The sequence below is a fragment of the Pongo abelii genome, chromosome 6 (genome assembly GCF_028885655.2).
Source record: "Pongo abelii isolate AG06213 chromosome 6, NHGRI_mPonAbe1-v2.0_pri, whole genome shotgun sequence".
NCBI classification, from domain to species: Eukaryota; Metazoa; Chordata; class Mammalia; order Primates; family Hominidae; genus Pongo; species Pongo abelii.
In genome coordinates this window covers 118,535,429-118,557,217 of record NC_071991.2, presented here as the reverse complement: position 1 = coordinate 118,557,217, position 21,789 = coordinate 118,535,429, and the positions used below count along the sequence as shown (strand labels likewise).

At 37.4% G+C, this 21,789-nt stretch overlaps 1 protein-coding gene across 4 annotated transcripts in view; it reads right to left on the bottom strand.

Annotated features, from left to right (window-relative positions):
* Positions 1-21,789, bottom strand: part of CPED1 (cadherin like and PC-esterase domain containing 1) — a 317,128-nt gene that overhangs the window by 32,156 nt on the left and 263,183 nt on the right. For 3 of the 4 annotated variants that reach the window (XM_009243173.4, XM_054559715.2, XM_009243172.4), the window contains 3 exons: positions 1,256-1,476; positions 894-995; positions 401-488 (listed from right to left, as the gene is read on the bottom strand). In XM_009243173.4, coding sequence (XP_009241448.3) covers positions 401-488; positions 894-995; positions 1,256-1,476 — 411 coding nt within the window. Of the gene's footprint in view, positions 1-400; positions 489-893; positions 996-1,255; positions 1,477-8,153; positions 9,067-21,789 lie in introns of those variants that run through there. The other variant, XM_063726150.1, reaches the window with a different exon arrangement.

The following is a 21,789-nucleotide window of genomic DNA, read 5'->3' as shown; positions in this document are numbered from 1 at the left end:
TTTCCCAAAGGACTCATGATAGTGATAATTTTTTTTGTGGTTTCAGCATGAACCTGACAAAAGGAAATCCTTTTAATATAGCCTTTAAAGGTGCATGTAAAATTGGTGGGGTAAGGGAACTTAAAGCACAGTCTTTCTCATATACCCCTCAGCTCTTTATTTTTGCATAGTTCAACACGCTGTTTCCTCTTTTATAAAGTCAATGGATTATTTACAACATATTTGTGGGCTACATGAAATTAATTATAATTTATTTGCAAACATAACCCTTAAGTATATTCTCTTTTTTTTTACTTTCATGAAGGTTGCTCAATATTATATAGTGCCTTACGGGTCTTTTTCCAGCAGGGATCCTTATAGGAATCATGAAATTCACCTAGCCCAGAGGAAATGTGCTTACCTGTGTTAAGAAATGTACTCCATCCACTGGCAGATGAAATCCAATTCCCAAAGTTTTGATGATCACTAGGATATTCAGTAAATTTTCCCTGAATGAGATAATTATAATTCTAAAGTCAGTAACTTTAATTACATTTTTAGATGTTTGTTGTTTATATAAACAAATACCATAGAATTCTTTCAGAATGTGATAATTGGCAAATAAGACTAAGTGCTCATTTTATATATTTGATGTATATTACAGTTTTTTTAAGATAGAGTTTCAGGTGTCAGTAGACACATTTTGATCTGTACTAATGTAAATCTGGATAATGAACAACCATGTTGTGACTGGATACAAGACTATTTTATTTTAGTATTTTAAACTAGACTTTAAGTACTTAATGCTGAATTATAAGTTGTTCTTTAAATAAAATCTGGATAAAACTCAGTCACATCCATAGTAACTTTTTTGACTTAGAATACTAATGACAATTATTGTTGCAGACATTTACCTCTTCAAAACTTTGTGAATAATTTGCAGGTGATTGGAATTAAGCCACTGAACGCCACCAACAACCAATACAGTCTGGCCAGTATTCTCTAGGGGACGTGATCTGAAATCCAGAAAGAAAAAACAACACATGTTGCCCTAAAACAAAAAGTAAACATTGTAACTGCACTGCCTCACATTTCACTGTATCTGGCATCTTGATCATAAGACTCCTTGTAATTTCCAACTTGTTTTCTGCCGCTTTACTTGGTATCTAACCTTTTGAGCACATTTGATGTACAGTGAGCAGTTGAGCAGTGATGACTGCTAGTAGAACATCAATACTTTGTGGGTTTTGTGTCTTTCATTATAGTTTCATTGTACCTTTGCAAGAGGTGTTCAAGTGCATTTTCAAATGTTGGTCTCAATGAAGGGCTTATCCAGAACTGGGGATAGTAGGAATAACTGATCAAAGTCTTCCCACCATTGATGTTGTGATAGAATTTAGTGCCATGTACTTTCTGCCATTCCTGCAACGTTTCATTCAGCCTTTCGATAAGATAGTACATGATCCCTCTGTTGGTTGAATCTCCAATGAACAGAATCTATAAGTTAAAGAGAAAGCATTTGTTTAAAAGCTTATGTTTACATGGTACAGGAGACAGTTTAAAATAATGAAATTTTGAATATTCACACCACTACCTAATTGTTTGAAGGACAGCCCTTCAAACTGTTAGAAATAACATTCATTATATTCTCTCCCAAACCTGGTCCTTTCCATCTCTTCCATATTCTTAATAATGCCATCATCTACTGACCCACTAACTCATATTTACCACTTGTTTCAGGTTATCTTCAATTTTTGTATCTCCCTTATGCTCTTTACTTTCTCATTTAATCAGCTTAACAAGTTCTATTGATTCAAATAGGCATGAAGCATTTTAGTGCTCCAGGAATACTTAGGGATTTTCCAGTCTCTATTTTATAGATGTGCAAACTGAGAATTCACAGAGGTAGCTCAATAGAGGTCGTGTCTAATTGACGAAAGAACCACAGAACCAGAATCTAATTTTCTGAACAGAAGTGCATGCCCCAGGGTGCCTATCCCAGTGCCATTTCTTCTCCAATGAAGCCTCTTACCCACATCCCCTCCTGCTCATTCCCAGCAGCACTGTTCAGGTTTTGACTGCCTCAAACTTGCACTAGTGTAATACTCTCCTACTGGGTCTTCCTTCCTGTGCAATGGCTGTCTTTTAATTCATTCTACACACAATATTGCTGCGATAAATTTCCAAATGTCTAGTTCTGGTCATCTCATTCGTGTGCTCAAAAACTTTATTGGTTCCTTGTTTCTTACATAATCCTCTAGGTTCCTCTCACATATACTCAGTTTTTATTGCGTATCAGTCTTTGTTAGGTGGAGATTTCACACAGGGTCCTCACTTTTAATCTTCAGAATTGTGAGGTTTGATTCAGTATCTCCTTTTCACAGATGAGGAATTTGAAGGTCAGGAAGATGGAGGACATAAATCTACTAAATGGAGAAACCAGGATTCAAATCCAGGTCCTTTAACTCCAAGTGCAAGGTGAATGGCCCCATCCTCTTAATGCTTCCCTTTATGTAAGCATGTTAGACTTCTACTTTTCTGTTAAACATGATTTGCATTCAACATCTGCTTTTCCTTATGTTAGTCTGTCTGCCTTGAAAGTTCTTCCTCTGCAACCCCACTTGTCACCCTCCGGACCCTACGTGAATGCTGCCTCTACCAACAGGTCTCATCCAGTGCCCCTAGCCACAATTACTTTTCCTGTTCTCTTTGATTTTATTACATTTTGACTGCCATTACAGATTTTACAGAAGCCTCATGAAATTATGGCTTTTTGTGTCTGCATCTTTTTTCTCATAGCCTATCAAGAAATATTTGAGGTCAGGGTCAATTTCTAATTCTAATTTTCCCCTATAGTACCATGCATGCACTTTTAAAATAAATAGTGACTTGAAAGTCAAAAGGACTTTTGTCACAGACAATCCCTTCTAATGTCTTTGGATAAGATTTAATTCATTCTTCAGTCTTTTTCTTTCTTTGGAGATTTCTCTTTCTATTAGTCATGCACATTTTTTTTTTCTGATTTTAATAGCAGGCATTGCCATCATTTCTCAGGTACTTCTGTATTTGTCCATCTGCAGAAAATTTAGCGAGAATCTGCAAAAGTTTAAACTCTTTACACGGTGAGCGTATCCAAGTAGCTGCATGAAGAAATCTAGAAAGCTTCTCCAATTTGCCTTCAGCTCAAGTAGTGTTATGCTAAGCATCATTAGGCTACCCTGAATAACAAGATTTCAAGGACTCAGTCATAGATCCTCTCAGCCAGGCTGCATTTGGAACAATAACATTCCAGCGTAATAAAATAGCTTGTGAAATAACTTGAGTTTCTTCTTACTACATTCAATGTTTCACTGTTTATGTTTGATTTTCTTGCCTACATTTCTGATTTTTAAAGAAGAACATTGTATAATTAGGAATGCTGTTAATTTTAGATATCAGCAGTTATGCAACTCCATTAGTATTGATTTGCTAGGGCTGCCATAAGGAAGTACCAGAGACTGTGTGGCTTCAACAACAGAAATTAATTTTCTCTTATTTCTGGAGGCTAGAAGTCCAAGATCAAGTAGCTAGTAGGGTTGGTTCCTTCCAAGGCCCTCCCTGGCTTGTAGGTGGCTATCTTTTATTTGTGTCTTTCCTCTGTGTCTATGTCATAATCTCTTCTTTAAAGATCCCAGTCATATTGGATTAAGTAGGCCTCACACATAGGACCTCATTTTACCTTAATCAACTCTTCGAAGGCCCTGTTCCTAAATACAGCACATTATGAGGTACTGGGGGTTAGAATGTCAATGTATGAATTTGGAGGAGGGGATACAATTCAGTCCACAACAATAGTAAAGGACCTTTGAGATCTAGCTTTTAAACTAAATTGCCAGTGTGGGTTTTTCTTGTAGTTTCTTTTCATTTCAGTATCAAGGTGCAGTCCCTCCTAGGGTATCCGCAGGCAGCCAGCAAGCTCCCTAGATATCTGTATTGTGGGCTATGCAGAACAACACAAAGGTTGAGAAAAATCAAAGTAGCTATACATTACTGAGAAAAACAACAACGAAATTCCTAGATTTCCAGTATTTTCTGTGTGTTTATATGTGAAAATGCAGCCCACCAAAGCATGTCAGAGGCACGACAGTCCTGTTTCAGAATTCTTAGGTACTATTATTTATTAACTAGATGATTTTAGACAAATTATGTGACCTCTCCAAGGGTTCATTTCATTATGTGTACTGTGGGGAGAAACAGAGGTCCATATAGGAGGATTTAAATGTGATTTTAAATACTTTTCATATTCTTGGCACAAAATGTATGCAGCACAAAATGTAAACACAAAATGAATGTATGCCACCTTGTTAGGCACTTAAAATTTGTTAGCTCCTCTAGAGAAAATGGCAGCAAAAATAGGAAATGTCTAAGTCATAGCTATTTCTCTCCTGCCCTACCAAATCTCCTCCTGATCTCCAGCAGGACTTGAAGGGTGGCTGGAAAGTTCTGTACGGAGGACTCGAAGAGAGAACGCCATCCTGAGCAAACCAATGCTCTCAGAATGGGTCCCAGGTGGCCCCATTGCTGATTAGTGACTAGCAAGAGCTACCTGAATGGGAGAAGGAAGCATCACCACTGTCATTTGCACAACAAGCTCTTCTAAATCGCAAATATCTCAATAACAAATTTGAATCTAGCAGACATAGCTCTGGGATTTCTAGAGGATTATGTTATTCTAGTGCCTTTCCATTCACGAAAGATGGAAATAATAAAGTATAACTACAATGAAAATTCAGTTGTAATTTTAAGATTGATTGTTCTGTTGGAAAAGCAATTTTTGTAAGAGATTGATATTTCTAACTAAAAGATGTCTAACTTCAAAATGTCAGTTTTTTAATGTGCATATCACACAATTTGAAAATACTGTCAGGAATTAGAGTGATTTGTTTCAGTTATATGATTCCTATTCAACCTCTATATATTTTAGGCCATTCAGTTTGGTAGATTTTTAAAAAGGAAATTTGCAGATTATTTGTTTTGAGGAAGAACTTCTGTTTTAAAAGGCCTAGATTATCGTAACAAATATTTATGACTAGGCATACAATTTATAAATAATTCTTTCTCTTCCCTGTGAAAATTACTGCCTTACGTTAGCATGCGTGGGTATTTTTTCTCTTTTGGATAAGCAAAGAGAAAAAATGTGATGTGGTTTTAAACACAAAGATATGTTTAGAAGAGCTTTGCATCTGTTCTACTCTCACGACTCTGCATGCACTGTGAGCTACCACAGAGTATACAGGAATTGGTATTCTTCCCGTTCTTTTTCATAGCATCATGAACTGTAGGACCTAAAAGGAGGTACTATTCCTAGGCTCTACAAAAGCTTGAAGCTTGTTTTAAAATTGTTATATTAGTCTGTCTTGCATCACTATAAAAGAATGCCTGAGCCTGGGTAATTTATGAAGATAAAAGATTAATTTGGCTCACAGTTCTGCAGGCTATACAAGCACGGCACCAGCATCTGCTCGAGTCCTGGTGAGGTCTCAGGAAGCCTTTACTCATGGAGGAAGGTGAAGAGGGAGGAGGCATGTCACAGGGCAAGAGAGGGAGCAGGAGAGATGCCAGGCTCTTTTAAATGACCAGCTTTCATGTGAACTAACAAGCAAGAACTCATTAATTACCATGAGTAATTACTGTGGGGAAGGCCCCAAGCTATTCATGAAGGATCCATCCCCATGACCCAAACAACTTCCAATAGGTCCCACTTCCAACAGTGGGGATCACGTTTCAACATGAGACTTGGAGGAAACAAACATCCAAACTATATCAATAGGCTTATTATAAAATGGTTTAATTATCTTTGTTTTTATTTCCAGTTTCTTAGTTGCATATTCCCTGTATTAGGTGAGATAAGCTAAGCACTGTAACAGATAGCCCAAAAAACTTGGAATAGCTCAAACCCAATTAAGGTTTATTACTCTCTCAGAAAAATAGTCCGGGTGATTCAAGTCAGGTTTATGTGCAGGGGTGGGGCAGGGAGGTCATTTAAGGTCCCAGGATGAATGGACTGTATCCTCAATTACGGCTTCTAGGAACTCTCTGGACATTGACACCCAACTGAAGGAAGGAAAAAAGAAGCTGTCAGGTTTTCTATGGGCCAGCCCTGGAAGCTGGTCACATCATTGCTGATCATATTCCACTGGTTAGAACTCAGTCTCATGGCCAAATACCTAATGTCAGGAGACACTGAGAAATATAGTCAAGTTGTGTGCTATGGAGAAGAGAAACTGACTTTGATGACTTCTTAGTTATTCTCTACTACATTCTCTTACATGCTAAGTCTTCCTGGGGAAAAACTAAACCCTCTGTTCAGATTTTTCCACCTACGAACTAGCAGAATGGGAAGTATGTGAAAGGCTAAATTTTAATTTGTGTGATGCCTGAAAGGTCTTCTATTTTGAGAAGTTGGTTTCCTGACATGAATAATATCAAGAAATATTTATCGGTAAAAATACAAGCAAGACTTTGGTAACTTTTAATTTAAATGTACAATGAAATGATTTTTATCTCATTTTGTTTCTTCATGAAGGGAACTAACAATGATAATACTTAGACTTTTAAATATTTTAATCCATAACCTCTTTACTCCAGCATCACCAAAAGTAACCAGGACATAGTTAAAGAATCAAGTTGGAAATGGAGATTTGGTGGCTATCTAGGTTGAATCAATACAAAGGTAGTATAACTCGTTAGCTTCTCAGAGTCTTCTGATCTGTTGCGGCAGGAAGAGAATTGGATAAATGTAGTATTAATAGATAAGAAAAGAAAAAGAAAAAAATTAAAATCATTTTCCTTTTTCCTGTCTTTCCTCCTGCATCGCATCACTTTTATCGTCAATATTTACAGAAGTGGTAGCATTTCTCTGGATCCAATAAAGTGCACGTAGATTTCAACACAAGACTGAGCCTAGTTAACAGGAACCCACTAGAACCTTCCCAAAGGGGAAGTTATATAGGAGTGCAGTAAGAGCTAATTGTCCATGAATCCAGGTAATACCTGTTTACTGGAGAGCTTTCACATTGCTACAGATAAGGGAAATAAAAGTGAGGTGAGGAGTGTCTTATTTGTTACATCTAGGTCCAGAGCCAAGCATAACCCACATATTTAGAAAGCTCTACAGTGATACTGATGAGCCCTAAGGTTGAAAACCACTGATCTCCTAAGATAAACATGCATTTCTAAATGATGAAAGGGGTGGTTCAGTTGTAACATGAAGCTGAGACTGGTCAAATGGCTAATGATACTTAGGTCATGATGAAAAACTAGATCAACAAAGCATCCCTCTGTGAAATGTGATGCGGTTACAATAAATGTTTTCCAGTTGTGCATTTTAATTAAGTTGGATGTAGATGAGCAGCCAAACTGATGTTTGCAGTCAAAAACAAATATAAGATTGACACTTAGGCAAATCACTCTCAGACATAAAATTTGGCAAAAAAAAAAGAGCAGAGCAAGCAACTATACATCACCTAGGCATAGCTCTTCTAGCTGCTTGGAACAAAATTATTTGTCTACATTGCCATTATCTCTGGATTGTTGTAGTACGTATTGAATGCGAAGGAGGGCATCATGTGTAAGTCATCATTTCCTGGTAAGAGCAAGTTGCACTCTTTCCTTATATCTGACTGATTTACTGAAACTGACAGGCAATAATGAATTACGTAACCATAATGGAATTCACATATTAGTAAGAACATATTATTTTAAATTAGCCGCACTTTGAAAATTTAAACACCTTTAAGTCCAAGACACTACTTAACGTGAAAACATTACTTAAAAATATAAGTTACATTCCCTGTTTTAACAGCTGAGTTTAAGTACTTTTTGTAAATATTGCCTTTTTATATTTCCCTTTCTTAATTGCACCCTCCTCTCAGATATTTTATTACTGGCTTAAATTCTGAACTGTTTTCCACTGACAAACAAAATAAAGGCTTGTTTAATTCAGTTAGGTCAACCTTCTAAGTTTTTGCAGTTGTAAATTTGACTGTCATATTTCTAAACTATTTCCTACATATTTTACCCTGTGATTACAAAATTATGTTCTCATAATTTCTATGTGTTCCATTCAGCATTTATAAAGAGGTGGGTATCTATTTAAAGAAATGTGTGAACGTATCATTTAATACATAGCTTGCTTTTTTCAATTGATTTTCCTTTAATTCAACACAATTGTATATCACAAAACCTATGTACATATACAAAAACCTATAAGTGAAATAAACCTATAAATGAAATTATTTGGATACATTTAGAGTTCAAAAGTGTCCCATATTCACCTAATGTTCAGAGGGGGAAAACTTGTTCCAACTTTCCACCCAAAATCAGCCTCCTGTTCATGTTGCTGCAATGAAGACAGATGACTGAGGTATATAAAGTATGATCCTGCTCAAGGGCCATTAAGTGTGGTTAGATTCCTGGTCAAAATTACTAGACGCTTGAGCACCTTTTCAGATCTCCACTGATTTGTGTCTTGTTCCTTCCCTATAGGCAGGTGGGCTTCTATTTGCAAGTACAGTCTTGGCATTCATCAATGTACAACAGTAGGAAAAAGATATAAAAGGTCACAATAACAACATAAGGAAATTCAACTGAAAGAAATTACTACTTGGAGATTCTAAAGAAAGCAGAGCACTATTTGAAGGCCTAACTTTCTGATAATTCTCAATGCCCTGGTGAAATTCCATTGCCTTTTAATTCAATTCTTCAAAGAGAGACAATTCACTTTAATATGTTCCCAAAGTAGAAACTTGCTGTGATGTGATTAGCATTGAAAATAAAGTTTTTGTAGCACAATATTTTGAACTATTTATTCCTGGCAACAGTGAAACTTCTGGATTCTCACTGTTAAAAATTCGAATTTTACATATTAATTGAAAGTCTTCAGGAAGGCAACTATATCGTTAAAACTGTGTATTTAGGCGCGTACACAATTTTATATAATCCAAGATACGTGAACTGGAGCACACTGAAGTGAGAACCTCAGAATCTTCTCTAGTGCCTTCTCATAGGTAGTTCCTGCCTTCTTAGCACTCCATTGTCTGTTCCCTCCTTTAGGAAGCAAATCAAAGACAGCATTAAGGCTTGAGTGATAGGATTCTCACAGTAGATGCTTTTGCAAAAAATAAATATCCGTATTTTATTTTTCTAGTTCAATTAACCTCTTTCAAAGTAATGTGACTCATAGATTGCCTCTAACCGCAAACATCACTCTGCCCAGGCAATTTCCTTCTGGCAACTTTTCTAAATCTTTCCAGGCTGGATCCAGTGCCCACCTCTACTTTCTACTATTGCAATTATTGTGCTATATTGCAATGATTGCTTCTCTCATTTGTCTTCTTCCACTAGAAATCGAGCACCTTGAAGGATCATATATGTGCTCCTGGAACAGATATTTGGTTCAACAAACATTGAATGAATGAACAACATGACATCAAAAAAGTTGTAAAAAGTATTCAAAAGTTAACTTTGTTAAGTGCTCAGCTGGACTCTACTCTGTGGTAACATATTAGGGTAACTGATATTGCAACATTTCTGATATGGGGCAGCAGAGTTAATCTGATGAGTTTAATAACTAAAAGAATCATTTCATCTGGTGGGATCAGAACTGTAGCTTAGGTTTCCTGATTGCCAGCCTGAGACTTTTCCTACTCCATTAATACCCTGCTGCCCTTATGTATATGTGGAAGAAATTTCTGTATAATGTTGCTCAAATAATGTCACTTTCATTGAATATATAACATGGTAGGAAGAGAGGTAAAAAAGTCACTATATAATGTGTTTAGAAAACAAAACATGAGTTGTATTTCTATTTTTGTAACTGTTATGCTTTAACATTTATTTGTCTTTGGAATGGGTTGGAGATTATAGAACGTTCTGGGTAGGATGAGAACTTATTTGTCTTAGTAATGAAAGAGAAAAATTACAGGACTGTTTTGTATATTTTTATCATTCTCATGGAAAGTAAGAAATAGATGTACCGGGAAAACTCTTTGCTCACCTACTCCTATTCATAAGTGAAGCTTTCTTAAAATAAGTGCTAGTCATAGTTGTATTTGTGAATGTTTACACAATTATCTCTGTGTTGTGTGGAATATGAGTGTATACACCTGACTGTTTTTGGCTAACTTCTGTGATTCTGAATAAAAAAATATCTTTCTCAGGCTCTCCCCTCTGCATTTCCACTGCCTCTGCCTTGGTTCTAATTTATATAACCTTTTCAAATATAGACTTTTAGATTAAGAAAACAATGCTCACACATTGTAAAAATGAAAATCATACAGAAATATTTAAAAATATCTCTTCATGCTTAACCAACTATGCTTTACCACCCAAGCTGGCTTCATGGGCATGTGACCTGGACGGTCTTGCAGGGCCACATGCTTTGAAGGGTCTTGTGCTTGGTTCATTGCTCTTCTATGTCTTTTTTCCCCCAAACTTCAACTTTTATTGCAGATATGGGGGTATGTGTGCAGGTTTGCTGCATGAGTATATTGCATGATGCTGAGGTTTGAGATATATGGATCCTGCCATGCAGATAGTGAGCACAGTACCCAATAGGTAATTTTTCTACCTATAGCCCCTCCCTTTCGTCCCCAGTAGTCTGTAGCATCTATTGTTCCCATGTTTATGTCCATGTTTGCTTAATGTTTAGCTCTCACTTACAAGTGAGAAAATGTAGTGTTTTATTTTCTGTTGCTGTGTTAATTTGCTTAGAATTATGGCCTCCAGCTGCATTCATGTTTCTGCAAAGGATGTGATTTTGTTCCTTTTATGGCTGTATAGTATTCCATGGTATGTATATATGTACCACATTTTCTTTATCCAGTTCACCATTGAAGGGCACCTAGGTTGATTCCATGTCTTTGCTATTGTAAATAGTGTGGTGATGAACACACGAGTGCATGCGTCTTTTTGGCAGAACAATTTATTTCCTTTGGGAAGGAAATAAATAAATAAATATACCCAGTAATGGGTTTGCTGGGTCAAATGATAGCTCAGTTTTAAGTTCTTTGAGAAATCTCCAAACTGCTTTCCACAGTGGCTGAACTAATTAACATTCCCACCAACAGTGTGTAAGCGTTCTTTTTGCTCTGCAGCCTCTCCAGCATCTGTTGTTTTTTGACTTTTCAGTAATAGCCATTCTGACTGGTATGAAATGGTATCTTATTGCTGTTTTCTTTTAGGATTTTTATAGCTTGAGGTCTTACATTTAAATCTTTAATACATCTTGAGATAATTTTTGTATATGGTGAAAAGTAAGGGTCCGGTTTCTTTCTTCTGCATATGTCTAGCCAGTTACCCCAGCACCATTTATTGAATAAAGAGCCTTTCGCCATTGGTTGCTTTCACTGGCCTTATTGAAGATCAGATGGTTGTAGATATGCAGCTTTATCTCTGAGTTTTCTATTCTGTTCCATTTGTCTATGTGTCTGGTTTTGAGTCAGTACCATGTTGTTTTGGTTACTGCAGCTTTATAGTATAGTTTGAAGTTGGATAGTTATGTCTTTGGCATAAGCTTTGTTTCTTTTTGTTTTGTTTTGTTTTGTTTTGTTTTGTTTTGTTTTTGCTTAGGGTTGCTTTAACTATTAGGGCTCTTTTTTGGTCCCATATGAATGTTAGAATAGTTTTTCACAATTCTATGAAAAGTGACATTGGTAGTTTGATAGGAAGAGCATTGAATCTGTAATTTCTTTGGGCAGTATGGCCATTTTAACAATATTAATTATTCCAATCCATAAACATGTAAGGTTTTTCCATTTATTTATGTCATCTCTGATTTTTTCAGCAGTATTTTGAAGTTATCCTCAGAGATCTTTCACCACCTTGCTCATCTGTATTCCTAGGTATTTCATTTTCATTGTGGCTATTGTAAATGGGATTGTGTTCTTGATTTGACTCTCAGCCTGGACATTATTGGTGTATAGAAATGCTACTGAGTTTTATATATTGATTTTGTATCCTAAAACTTCACTAAAATTGTTTATTAGTTCTAAGAGCCTTTTGGCAATCTCTAGGGTTTTCTAGGTATAGAATCATACCGTTAACAAAGAGAGATAGTTTGACTTTTTTTCCTATTTTGATGCCATTTATTTCTTTCTCTTGCCTGATTGCTCTGGCTAGAACTTCCAGTACTATGCTGAATAGGAGTGGTAAGAGTAGGTATACTTGTTTTGTTCCAGTCCTCAAGGGGAATAGTGCCAGTTTTTGCCCATTCCGTATGATGTCAGCTGTGGGTTTGTCATAGAGGGCTCTTATTATTTTGAAGTATGTTCTTTCAATTCATGCCGAGTTTGTTGAGAGGTTTTTTTTTTATCATGAAGGAATGTTGAATTTTATAAGAAGCTTTTTCTATATGTATTGATTATGTGACTTTTGCTTTCATTCTGTTTATGTGGTGAATCACATTTACTGATTTGCATACATTGAACCAGCCTTGCATCCCAGGAATAATGCCTACTTGGTTGTAGTATATTAATCTTTTGATGTGCTGCTGAATTTGGTTTGCTAGTATTTGGTTTAGAATCTTTGCATCTATGTTCATCAGGCAAACTGGCCTGAAGTTTTCTATTTTCATTGTCTCTGCCAGCTTTTGGTATCAGGCTGATGCTAACTTCATAGATGAGTTAGGGAGGAATCCCTCCTCTTTGATTTTTTGGGATAGTTTCAGTAGCATTGGTACCAATTCTTTTTTGTACATCTGGCAGAATTTGGCTGTGAATCCATCTGGGTCAGGTCCTGTATTGATTGGTAATTTTTTTTTATTACTGATTCAATTTCAGAGCTCAATATTGGTCTATTCCTTTCCTTTTCAATTTTGGGAGTTTGTGTGTTTTTAGGAATTTATCTATTTCCTCTAGATTTTCTAATTTGTGTGCAAAGAGTTATTCATGGTATTCTCTGATGATCTTTTGTATGTCTGTGGAATCAGTTGTAATATCATCTTTGTCATTTATGATTGTACTTATTTGGATCTTTCTTTTTTGTTGTTGTTAATCTAGTTAGTCTATCAGTCTTACTTATCTTTTTGAAGAACCCGCTTCTGTTTTCACTGATCTTTTGTAAGGATTTTTACATCTCTATTTTGTTCACTTCTTCTCTAACATTAGTTATTTATTTTTTTCTGCTAGGTTTTGGGTTATATTATTCTCTTTTTTCTAATTCCTTTTGGTGGAAACTTATATTGTTAATTTGAGACCTCTCTTACTTTTTGATGAAGGTGGTTAGTGCTATAAACTGTCCTCTTAACACAACTTTAGTTGTATTCCAGAGATTTTGGTAATTGAGGCCCTATTTTTATTAATTTCAAACAAATTTTAAATTTATGCCTTAATTTCATTCTTCTCCCAAAAGTTATTTAGGAGCAAGTTGTTTAATATCCATGTATTTGGGTAGATTTGAGGGATCTTCTTGATATTGATTTCTGTTTTTATTGTACTGTGGTGTGAGAATGTGCTTTGTATGATTTAATTTTTTTGGAATCGGTTGAGATTTGCTTTATGTTCAAGCATGTGGTCAATCTTAGAATATGTTCCATGTGTAGATGAGAAGAATATATATTCTGTGGTTGTTGGGTGGAGTGTTCTGTAGGTGTTTATTAGGTCCAATTGGTCAAGTGATTTTAAGTCCAGAGTTTCTTTGTTAGTTTCCTGCCTTGAAGGTCTGTCTAATGCTGTCAGTGGGGTGTTAAAGTCTCCCACTATTATTGTGTCTAAATCTGTTCATAGGCCAACAAGAACGTGTTTTATGAATCTAGGTTCTTCAATATTTGGTGTATAAATATTTAGGATAGTTAAATCTCCTTGTTGGATTTACTCTTTATTATTATATAATACCTTTCTTTGTCCTTCTTAATTTTTATTGGTTTAAAGTCTATTTTATCTGATATAAAATAGCAACTCCTGCTCTTTTTTGTTTGTATGGTATAACTTTCTTCATCCCTTTACTTTGAGCCTGTGGGTGTTCTTACATCAAGATGGGTCTCTTGAAGATGGAAAATGGTTGAGTCTTATCTTTTTACCCAGATTGCTACTCTGTGCATTTTAAATATGTCATTTAGCCGATTTACATTTAGGGTTAGTATTGATATGTGAGATTTTGATCCTGTCATCATTTTATTAGCTGGTTGTTATGTAGACTAGATTGCGTAATTGCTTTATAGTGCCAGTGAGCTATGTTCTTTTTTTAATTTTATTTTATTATTATTATACTTTAGGTTTTAGGGTACATGTGCACAACGTGCAGGTTTGTTACATATGTATACATGTGTCATGTTGGTGTGCTGCACCCATTAACTCGTCATTTAGCATTAGGTATATCTCCTAATGCTATCTCTCCCCCCTCCCCCCACCCCACAACCGTCCCCAGTGTGTGATGTTCCCCTTCCTGTGTCCATGTGTTCTCATTGTTCAATTCCCACCTGTGAGTGAGAACATGAGGTGTTTGGTTTTTTGTCCTTGTGACAGTTTGCTGAGAATGATGGTTTCCAGCTTCATCCATGTCTCTACAGAGGACATGAACTCATCATTTTTAATGGCTGCATAGTATTCCATGGTGCATAGGTGCCACATTTTCTTAATCCAGTCTATCATTGTTGGACATTTGGGTTGGTTCCAAGTCTTTGCTATTGTGAATAGTGCCGCAATAAACATACGTGTGCATGCGTCTTTATAGCAGCATGATTTATAAGCCTCTGGGTATATAACCAGTAATGGGATGGCAGAGTCAAATGGTATTTCTAGTTGTAGATCCCTGAGGAATTGCCACACCGACTTCCACAATGGTTGAACTAGTTTACAGTCCCACCAACAGTGTAAAAGTGTTCCTATTTCTCCACATCCTCTCCAGCACCTGTTGTTTCCTGACTTTTTAATGATCACCATTCTAATTGGTGTGAGATGCTATCTCATTGTGGTTTTGATTTGCATTTCTCTGATGGCCAGTGATGATGAGCATTTTTTCATGTGTGTTTTGGCTGCATAAATGTCTTCTTTTGAGAAGTGTCTGTTCATATCCTTCACCCACTTTTTGATGGGGTTGTTTGTTTTTTTCTTGTAAATTTGTTTGAGTTCTTTGTAGATTCTGGATATTAGCCCTTTGTCAGATGAGTAGATTGCAAAACTTTTCTCCCATTCTGTAGGTTGCCTGTTCACTCTGATGGTAGTTTCTTTTGCTGTGCAGAAGCTCTTGAGTTTAATTAGATCCCATTTGTCAATTTTGGCTTTTGTTGCCATTGCTTTTGGTGTTTTAGACATGAAGTCCTTGCCCATGCCTATGTCCTGAATGGTATTGCCTAGGTTTTCTTCTGGGGTTTTTATGGTTTTAGGTCTAACATTTAAGTCTTTAATCCACGTTGAATTAGTTTTTGTATAAGGTGTGAGGAAGGGATCCAGTTTCAGCTTTCTACATATGGCTAGCCAGTTTTCCCAGGACCATTTATTAAATAGGGACTCCTTTCCCCATTGCTTGTTTTTGTCAGGTTTGTCAAAGATTAGATAGTTGTAGATATGTGGCATTATTTCTGAGGGCTCTGTTCTGTTCCATTGGTCTATATCTCTGTTTTGGTACCAGTACCATGCTGTTTTGGTTACTGTAGCCTTGTAGTATAATTTGAAGTCAGGTAGCGTGATGCCTCCAGCTTCATTCTTTTGGCTTAGGATTGACTTGGCAATGCGGGCTCTTTTTTGGTTCCATATGAACTTTAAAGTAGTTTTTTCCAATTCTGTGAAGAAAGTCATTGGTAGCTTGATGGGGATGGCATTGAATCTATAAATTACCTTGGGCAGTATGGCCATTTTCATGATATTGATTCTTCCTACCCATGAGCATGGAATGTTCTTCCATTTGTTTGTATCGTCTTTTATTTCATTGAGCAGTGGTTTGTACTTCTCCTTGAAGAGGTCCTTCACATCCCTTCTAAGTTGGATTCCTAGGTATTTTATTCTCTTTGAAGCAATTGTGAATGGGAGTTCATTCATGGTTTGGCTCTGTTTGTCTGTTATTGGTGTATGAGAATGTTTGTGATTTTTGCACATTGATTTTGTATCCTGAGACTTTGCTGAAGTTGCTTATCAGCTTAAGGAGATTTTGAACTGAGACAATGGGGTTTTCTAGATATACAATTATGTCATCTGCAAACAGGGACAATTTGACTTCCTCTTTTCCTAATTGAATGCCCTTTATTTCCTTCTCCTTCCTGATTGCCCTAGCCAGAACTTCCAACACTATGTTGAATAGGGGTGGTGAGAGAGGGCATCCCTGTCTTGTGCCAGTTTTCAAAGGGAATGCTTCCAGTTTTTATCCATTCAGTATGATATTGGCTGTGGGTCTGTCATAGATAGCTGTTATTATTTTGAGATACGTCCCATCAGTACCTAATTTATTGAGAGTTTTTAGCATGAAGAGTTGTTGAATTTTGTCAAAGGCCTTTTCTGCATCTATTGAGATAATCATGTGGTTTTTGTCTTTGGTTCTGTTTATATGCTGGATTACGTTTATCAATTTTCGTATGTTGAACCAGCCTTGCATCCCAGGGATGAAGCCCACTTGATCATGGTGGATAAGCTTTTTGATGTGTTGCTGGATTCGGTTTGCCAGTATTTTATTGAGGATTTTTGCATCAATGTTCATCAAGGATATTGGTCTAAAATTCTCTTTTTTTTGTTGTGTCTCTTCCAGGCTCTGGTATCAGGATGATGCTGGCCTCATAAAATGGATTAGGGAGGATTCCCTCTTTTTCTATTGATTGGAATAGTTTCAGAAGGAATGGTACCAGCTCCTCCTTGTACCTCTGGTAGAATTCGGCTGTGAATCCATCTGGTCCTGGACTTTTTTTGGTTGGTAAGCTATTAATTATTACCTCAATTTCAGATCCTGTTATTGGTCTATTCAGAGATTCAACTTCTTCCTGGTTTAGTCTTGGGAGAGTGTAAGTGTCAAGGAATTTATCCATTTCTTCTAGATTTTCTAGTTTATTTGCGTAGAGGTGTTTATAGTATTCTCTGATGATAGTTTGTATTTCTGTGGGATAGGCGGTGATATCCCGTTTGTCATTTTTTATTGCGTCTATTTGATTCTTCTTTCTTTTCTTCTTTATTAGTCTTGCTAGCAGTCTATCAATTTTGTTGATCCTTTCAAAACACCAGCTCCTGGATTCATTGATTTTCTGAAGGGCTTTTTGTGTCTCTATTTCCTTCAGTTCTGCTCTTAGTTATTTCTTCCCTTCTGCTAGCTTTTGAATGTGTTTGCTCTTGCTTCTCTAGTTCTTTTAATGGCGATGTTAAGGTGTCAATTTTAGATCTTTCCTGCTTTCTCTTGTGGGCATTTAGTGCTATAAATTTCCCTCTACACGCTGCTTTGAATGTGTCCCAGAGATTCTGGTATGTTGTGTCTTTGTTCTTGTTGGTTTCAAAGAACATCTTTATTTCTGTCTTCATTTCGTTATGTACCCAGTAGTCATTCAGGAGCAGGTTGTTCAGTTTCCATGTAGTTGAGCGGTTTTGAGTGAGTTTCTTCATCCTGAGTTCTAGTTTGATTGCACTGTGGTCCGAGAGACAGTTTGTTATAATTTCTGTTCTTTTACATTTGCTGAGGAGTGCTTTACTGCCAACTATGTGGTCAATTTTGGAATAGGTGTGGTGTGGTGCTGAAAAGAATGTATATTCTGTTGATTTGGGGTGGAGAATTCTGTAGGTGTCTATTAGGTCTGCTTGGTGCAGAGCTGAGTTCAATTCCTGGATATCCTTGTTAACTTTCTGTCTTGTTGATCTGCCTAATGTTGACAGTGGGGTGTTAAATTCTCCCATTATTATTGTGTGGGAGTCTAAGTCTCTTTGTAGGTCACTAAGGACTTGCTTTATGAATCTGGTTACTCCTGTATTGCATGCATATATATTTAGGATAGTTAGTTCTTCTTGTTGAATTGATCCCTTTACCATTATGTAATGGCCTTCCTGTGGTAGCAGGTGCTGATCTTTTAATTCCTTGTTCAGCACTCCCTTAAGGACCTCTTGTAGTGCTAGTGGTCTATTTGAAACAAATCCCCTCAGTGTTTGCTTATCTGAGAATGATTTTATTTCTCCTTCACTTATAAAGTTTATTTTAGTGTGATATAAAATTATTGGTTGGAATTTCTTTTCTTTAAAGATGCTGAAAATAGGCCCCTAATCTCTGGCTTGTAAGGTTTCTGCTGAAAGGTCTGCTGCCAGCCTAATGGGGTTCCCTCTGTATGAGACTTGACCCTTCTCTCTAGCTAGCTGCCTTTAAATTTTTTTCTTTTATATTGATATTGGTGAATCTGATGAGTATGTTCTTTGGGGATGGTCATTTCATATAGTATATAGCTGGAGTTCTCCATATTTTTTGAATGTGCATGTTAACCTCTTTCATGAGATTAGGGAAATTTTCATGAACTATATCATCAAATGTATTTTCTAAGTTGTCTATTATCTCTCCCCTCTCAGGAATGCCAATGAGTTGCAGATTTGTTCTGTTTATATAATCTCATATTTCTTGGAGTTTTTGTTTAATTTTTTAAAGTATTTTTTTCTTTATTCTTGTTTGAGTTGATTCAAAGAACCAGTTTTTGAGTTTGGAGAGTCTTTCCTCAGCCTGGTCTATTCTGCTGTTAATACTTCTGATTGTATTATGAAATTATTACAGTGAATTTTTTCAAGTCTAGAAGTTAAATTTGAATCTTTCTTAAAATGGCTATTTCATCTTTGAACTCTTGAATCATTTTACTGGATTTCTTGGATTGAGTTTCAACTTTCTATTGAATCTTGATGAGTTTCTTTGACATCCATATTCTGAATTCTATGTCTATCATTTCAGTCATTTTATACTGATTAAGAAACATGGCTGAGAAGCTAGTGGACTCATTTGGAGGTAAGAGGACACTCTAGTTTTTAAATTGCCAGAATTCTTGGGCTGATTCTTTCTTATTTGGGAGAATTAGTGTTGCTTTAAATGTGGTGTGAGTTGAGTATAGTCACTTGGCTTTATTTCTGGATGTTTTCAAAGGGTAAAGGCTCTGTATGGCCTCTTTATTTGTGGCTTAATGCTTTCTTTTTCTTTCTTTTTTTTTTTTTTTTGGTTTCACACGGTGCTATATTAGCAAAATCTTTTTGGTGTGGCAGTTTGGGCTATGATCCAGTAGATGGCATATAAGAGTAATGTGTGTTAGGCCCTTACTCAGCCACAGGGCTCCTCTGTATTTATTCAAGTTTGCAGCCATGCTCTGTAGTATGGTGGGGAGAGAGGTGACCTCCTCTCATTAGTCCTGCTCCTACACCTTTGCGGAGCCCCCTTTAATCACTGGTACTGTGTCTGCATTTCTTTTGTTAGATGGTCCAAGCTGGGGGGCTCCCTGAACAGGGGCTCCGGCAAGGAGATAGGCCACATTCTTTCCAGGCTGGTCCTGTGGAGGGAGGCATGCCTTGCTCCTGTTCCAGCCCATGAAACCACACATGTCATCCCTCTTAGTGCTCTGAGAATGTGGGTTTGTTTCCCACTTGAGTGCTGGCCACATATCCTGGCTCAGCACTCTTGAGCTGCACACTGCAGCCTTGAGCACCAGGATCAGCTAGTGGCTCTATCCTTTGAACCCTTGGAGTTAGGTTTCAGGTGCACTAGGGGATCTAAAGTGCTCCCAGGCCATCAGGAACATAATCAGGTGGAGCAAAGCATCCAGCTGTGCAGTGGAGGCTGCTGTGCACATGCTCCTGCAGAGAAGCCAGGCAGAGTGGGCAGGAGGGCCTGCAGAACAGATGTGCCCCAGTCCCGTGGGGAAGTTGGCCCTATCTTCTTCTGGCTAAGCAGTAGGCTGGGGCTAAAACTTCTTGGAGGGAGACAGGGAACCTTGGGGGATGGGTGCCTATAGCCAGAGATGGGTTCCGCCAGGGATGTGTTGTGCACTAAGGCCCCTGTTTCTGCACTGGCTCAGGTACCATCTATGTCTACTCTCTGGACAGATTCCCCTGTCAGCTCAAATGTCCGTGGGGTATGTTGGGTCCCCTGTAGCCAGGAATCCAGAAGTCCACAGCAAGTATGGGTAGTCCCACAGTTCCTTCACTCATCTATTCCCCAGGACCCATTCAGGGCTGGGAACTAGCCCCAGTGTTTGGGTACCCTGGACAGGGTTACCAGCCTCCTCCCCCTCCCTCCTCAGCCTTAGCATCTGCATTGCCATCTGCTCTTGGCGTTTTCTCTCCAAAGATCTGTCCAAATGTGGTTTACTTGAAACCTTGATCTCTCTCAGGCATTTCTTGGTTATGTCACTGGCGCTCTTGTTCACCTTTTGTTCTACTATTGTCTTGAAACTCTTAATAAATTTTGAACACAGGATCCTGTATTTTTATTTTGCACCCTGCCCCTCTCCCACTCCTCTCCACCTATGAAATTACTCTTAACTGTTTGTTACTTCAAGAAATTCTCTATGTATGTAAACATGTTTGTAGGTATGCGTTGGTTTTTACATCAATGAGATTATTCTGGATATAGTCTATAATTGCTTTGCCTCCTCAATTACGCATGTTGGAATTTTCCCATTACACAGCCTCTGCCTCTCTAGCATCTATTTTTTATTACCCCTAGAGAGCCTCCATACCGCTGCGGCATGGCCTTTCTAATGCTGGTTGTGTCACTTCTCTGTTAAAAATGGATAATGCTTGCCTTTTGCATATAGAATAAATTAGCGTCTTGATAAATACATCAGGCTATGTAGACCTATTGGCAGTGTGTTGGCAAATTTGAGTTTCTGAGCATGCAAGTTCTGAAGAACACCTACAAACTAGGAGAGTCACAAAGATAAGCCCTTTTGCTGTGCAGCGAGCTAACTGGTCTTCTGAAGTCTCATCTAAGAACGGACTTTTATTTTCAAACTTTGCAATACCCTCTCTCATTAACAGGTATGAACGATGATCTTTTTTTTTAACCATTACTTTGTAGAATTATTAACAATCAGCCTAGAAATTAGTAAAGATAATGTTGTGGGCTGAAAGTTTATGTTTCCTCCAAATTCATATGTTGAAACACTAATCTCCAATGTGATGCTATTAGGAGGTAGGGGTCTTTGGGAGGTCATTATGTGTAGATAAGGTCATAATGATAGGATTGGTTTCCTATCATTGGCTTCATGATGGGATTAGTTTCCTTATAAGAAGTTTCCTTATAAGAAGAGTCAGGGACTAAAACTCTTTCTCTCTCTTTGCTGTGTGATGACAAAGCAAGAAGGCAGTCAACAGAAGCCAGGAAGAGGGCTATCCCAAGAACCTGACCATGCTGACACCCTGATCTAGGACCCTGTAGCCTCCAGAACTGTGAGAAATAAGTGTTTGTTGTTTAAGCCACCCAGTCTATTGTATGTTATTATAGCAGCTCGAGCTAAGACAAACAGGGAAGAGGGCCTTTAGCTTTTTACAAAGTCGATGAATCTACCACAGAGGGTTATTTTACAGATGAAGAAAATGAGCCTGAGAAACAAGACGTGTCGTGTCTAAAACCACAGAATTTAGTGATGAACTTAAATGAACATCTACTGCTTTTCAGGTTAATAGACTGTGACAGTTTCTTGGAATTTTTCTGAACACTCTAAATTCTGAGGTCAGAATGGTATTCTGAGCTTAGAGAAGTCTGGCTGTGTGGCAACAGCTATTGTCATTGCTCCCAGTGCAACATTTATAGGATATGGAGGCTGGATTATCCAAGTTGATGGTTTAAAATGCCTGTGGAGGGCTGGGCATGGTGGCTCATGCCTGTAATCCCAGCACTTAGAGA